Source organism: Humulus lupulus, chromosome 1 (genome assembly GCF_963169125.1).
Source record: "Humulus lupulus chromosome 1, drHumLupu1.1, whole genome shotgun sequence".
Taxonomy (NCBI): Eukaryota; Viridiplantae; Streptophyta; class Magnoliopsida; order Rosales; family Cannabaceae; genus Humulus; species Humulus lupulus.
This window is the reverse complement of record NC_084793.1, coordinates 64,041,716-64,045,696: the sequence shown is the minus strand read 5'-3', so window position 1 is coordinate 64,045,696 and position 3,981 is coordinate 64,041,716. Positions and strand designations below refer to the sequence as shown.

The 3,981-nt window shown below is 37.7% G+C and overlaps 1 protein-coding gene across 1 annotated transcript; it reads right to left on the bottom strand.

Moving 5' to 3' along the window:
• Window positions 1-287: 287 nt before the first annotated feature.
• Window positions 288-2,502, bottom strand: LOC133815675 (uncharacterized). Its single transcript, XM_062248488.1, has 4 exons — window positions 2,150-2,502; window positions 1,751-2,046; window positions 920-1,687; window positions 288-823 (listed from the first exon to the last, which is right to left on the bottom strand). The coding sequence occupies exons 1-4, from the start codon at window positions 2,500-2,502 to the stop codon at window positions 288-290; spliced, it is 1,953 nt and encodes a 650-aa protein (XP_062104472.1).
• Window positions 2,503-3,981: the final 1,479 nt, after the last annotated feature.

The following is a 3,981-nucleotide window of genomic DNA, read 5'->3' as shown; positions in this document are numbered from 1 at the left end:
TCCGCAAAGCAAAGATTGACAAGATGCAGACTTTTACACATGGGATGGAATTTGAATTCCTTGTGCTGAGTAGCAAGACTAAGAAGACGAGTGAGATACTCCATGACCAGCACAAACAGCAAGGGAGAAATCGGGTCTCCTTGTCTTAAACCTTTCCTCCCATCAAAACTCCCTTGTCACCTCCCATTCATCAAAAGAGTATAAGAGGTACTCGTCAAACAAGCCATAATCCACTGAATAAATCTACTAGGGAAACAAAAAGCTTTCAGAATATCCTCCAAAAAAACCTAATCAAGAGAATCATAAGCCTTGCTAAGATCAATTTTGATCAAGCAGTGGGGAGAGACATTCTTCCTAGTATAGCCTTGAAGGAGATCTTGGAGAATAAGAATGTTATGCACAAGCAAGTGGTTCTTAATAAAAGCTCCTTGGTTTTGATGGACAATCACAGGAAGAATTTTAGTCAACTGAGAACAAAGCATTTTTGAAATGCATTTATAAAGTGTGTTACAGCAAGCAAAAGGTCTATAATCAGTAGCTTTAGCGGGAGTATCTACCTTAGGAATGAGGGATATGATTGTATTGTTAAGTTCATGAGGAATCTCTCCTCGATAAAAGAATGTCAGTATTGCCTCTGAAATTTCATCCCCTATGTTCTTCCATAAAGATTTGTAGAAGCCTGAACCATATCCATTTGATCTAGGACTCTTGATTGAGTGAATACTGAATAAAGAATTCTTAACATCCTTCTTGGTAAAAGGCATTAATAGATCAAGTTGTTGCTCTAGAGTCAAAACAGCCCCTTGTTGGAAGCACTCTTGCTCTACTCGAGTAGAAGCTCAACTAGACCTGCCAAAAAAACCTTTGAAATGATTAATGAAATACGCAACAACCTCTTCATAGTTATCATTGAGCTGACCTGCATCATTCATGAATGAAGTAATCCGATTTCCAATTTTCCTCTGCTTGAGACTAGCATGAAAACAAGAAGTATTCTCATCTCCAAATCTAAGCCAAGTAATTTTGCTCCTTTGTCTATGAAATCTCTCATACATTCTGGACTGACGGCCAAACTCGATATAAGCCTCTTTTTCAGCCAGCTGAAGAGGACTCAAAGAAGGGTCTTGTTGTAAAGATAGCTGGGCTTGCTGGTATTCAGTTTTAGCTTCAAAAAATTGCACAGCTACATCTCTAACTTTCATTATATTAAACTGAAGCAAAATAGGTATTAACCTCTTTAATTTCTTAATAATCCGCTGCAAATCAGAACCAGCAATCGGTTCAGACCAATTACAAAGAATTGTACTTCTAAAATCCTGATGATCTGCCCACATATTAAAATATCTAAAAGGTCGGACCCCTAAGATCTGAACATGAACAGTTTTGATAAGGCAACAACAGTGGTCAGAGATGACATCCCAATTAATACAAGCTTCAGAATCAGGAAAGGCATCTACCCAAGCTTCATTATTGAACACTCTGTCCAATTTAGAGAATATTCTGGTTCCTTCCATTTGTTTATTAGACCAGGTGTAATGGGAACCACTCGAGCGTAACTCATCCAGCATAGAACAAACCCTCCAATGATGACCATCTTCCAATTCCAACTTAGTAACAGGACGACTACCAATATGATCATCATAGTCAAAAACTGCATTAAAATCTCCAACTACTAACCAAGGAAGCACTGGAAACTCAAGCAATGATAATTAAGTCCAAAGACTTTTCCTCTCCTCCATCGAATTCCTACCATACACAAGAGTCAAACAAAACTTCTGAGTAACACCCTTAATCTTCACACAGCAATGAATGAACTGGTCATCTTCCTGAATAATACTAAGGGAAACAATATCAACCTTCCAAACTAATAATATCCTACCTTCCACAGTGGGGCTACTAAAACAGTCCCAACCCATGAAAACATTCTGCATCAGGTCCTTAATCTTATTACCCCTCAATTTAGTTTCAAGAAAAGCTCGTAAGCCAATTTTATTGAGCTTGCAAAAGTCTATCAAAGACCTCTGCTTATTTCTTTTATTCAGGCCCCTAATATTCCAACACAGTATGTTGCACCCTTCCATTAGAATCCTTGGTCTCTTGTTGACTCTTCTTTGTGACCTCCAAGAGTTTCTCCTACAAGACACTATACTTGTTAGTCCTCAAATTCTGAGTTGCTGGAGCAATTTGTTTAGATCCTCCCACTTTTTTTGGTGTGGTCCACTTTATCTCCTGTCCAGCTTTAGAGCTACTATTCTCCTTTAATATTTCTGGCTGTACAACCTTTCCAGACGCCAAATCTTGAGGAGCTTTGGACAAAGTTTCAGAACTGGAAGCAGAAGGAACATGAGAACCCTCAGTCTCCCCATTCTCCAGGCCAGACTTCTTATCCTTTTTCCTCCAAACAGTCCCCTGATCACGCTTGCAGCTAGCATCAAAATGACCAAAGCTTTTACAAAGCGAACATCGGGTAGGCAGCCATTCAAACTCTATAGCCTGCTCCATTAGTTGGCCTCACTCATTAAGAAAGCTGATGAATTGAGGTATACGATCTGATATCTCAACATCCACAAGCACTCTAGCAAACTTCACCATAGACCTTTCCTTTGTAACCTTATCAATCATCATCGGTTTGCCAATGGTACTAACTAGAGCACTCAAAATTTTAGTACCCCAATATTGAAGGCCAAGATCAGGTAACCTAATCCAAATAAGAACTGATTTCACTAGCCGCAGTTTGTCTAAGTCAGTCGACGAAGGCCTCAATAGAACAGGTTTCCTATCAAAATGCACAACCCCAGATTCCAACACCATATCACGAGTGGCAACATCTCGAAATTTGACAATAGTATAACTCGCATTCATTCTAGTAATTTGCTCAATACCAAGTTTACCCCATAAATGCTTAATAAACCCTTCAAAAACAGCAAAGGGGGGATTAGCTCCTATAACAACACATACCATAGCTGATTTCCAAAAGGAAGCTTCCACCTCTATCTCCTCCACATCTACTTGAGCTATCAATTTCCCTTCTCGGAGCAGTGGCTCCTCATAGGTCAGCCGAGCACCACCCTGAGTAGCAAAAGAATCATGAAATTTGGACCATTTGTCTTTGGCCAACTCATGGATATCCTGTTCCTCCATTGCCTTCGCCCATGACCTGGTGCCAGTATTTCCCTCATCTGCAATCAATTCACAATCATCCAGTGATCGACCCTCCCCAATCGCTGGGAAATCAGCAACCGTATGAGAAAAAATTTCCTCTGAGGGACTCCCACTCACATCATCAGATTTTGCCACTCCCTCATCACTAATCTTGACAGAATGAACCTCAATCTTAGGGGAACGGATATCAGGCTTCTGAGAAGCTTTCTTTCGCCTCACCATGGGGAAGAAGAAAGCAAGTCGCACACCTTAACCTCTGCCTTAATTTTAATTATCTTATTTTATTTTATTAGAAAATAAAATATCTTTTAGTTGGTTAAGATATTTTAATGTCTTAAGTTTAAATAATTATTTAAATTTGAATCTTCAATTATTCAAATTCAACTAAATTAAAAAAATGACAAAAATGGTTATTTAATTAAAAGTTAGTTTTAATTAAATAAATTATATAGAATTTTTTTTTCTAATTAATAAGTTGGGAAAAACAAAGTTAGTTAACATTAGGAAGAATGCCTAAAGGAGCGGAGGAGCATTCTTGGAGAGTCTTGAAAGCTACATAGGCTTAGATTGCAATTTTATTTCTAATTTTTTCAAAGGGTAAATCTTAGAATTACCCATTAGTACTCGGTTCATCATTTATTGTTTATTTATTTATTTTATTTAAATAAATTTTCATTGATGTTTGATTGATAACATGATCATGCATTAGTCAATTACATGCCATTCATGATACCCCACACAGTTTTTCATTAATCATGCATCTTTAAGAAACATGATTATCTAGGATTGTCTTATTTGTTTATATGAATTTTTTTTGGT

What these genes read in the sequence shown, in the direction of transcription:
- LOC133815675 (XM_062248488.1), bottom strand. Translation starts at nt 2,502, where the DNA reads ATGGAGCAGGCTATAGAGTTTGAATGGCTGCCTACCCGATGTTCGCTT. An exon ending in CAGAATTTGAGGACTAACAA is followed by an intron (nt 2,047 to 2,149) that starts GTATAGTGTCTT and finishes TTGGAATATTAG; the next exon opens with GGGCCTGAATAAAAGAAATA. An exon ending in TTGTTTGACTCTTGTGTATG is followed by an intron (nt 1,688 to 1,750) that starts GTAGGAATTCGA and finishes TTGAGTTTCCAG; the next exon opens with TGCTTCCTTGGTTAGTAGTT.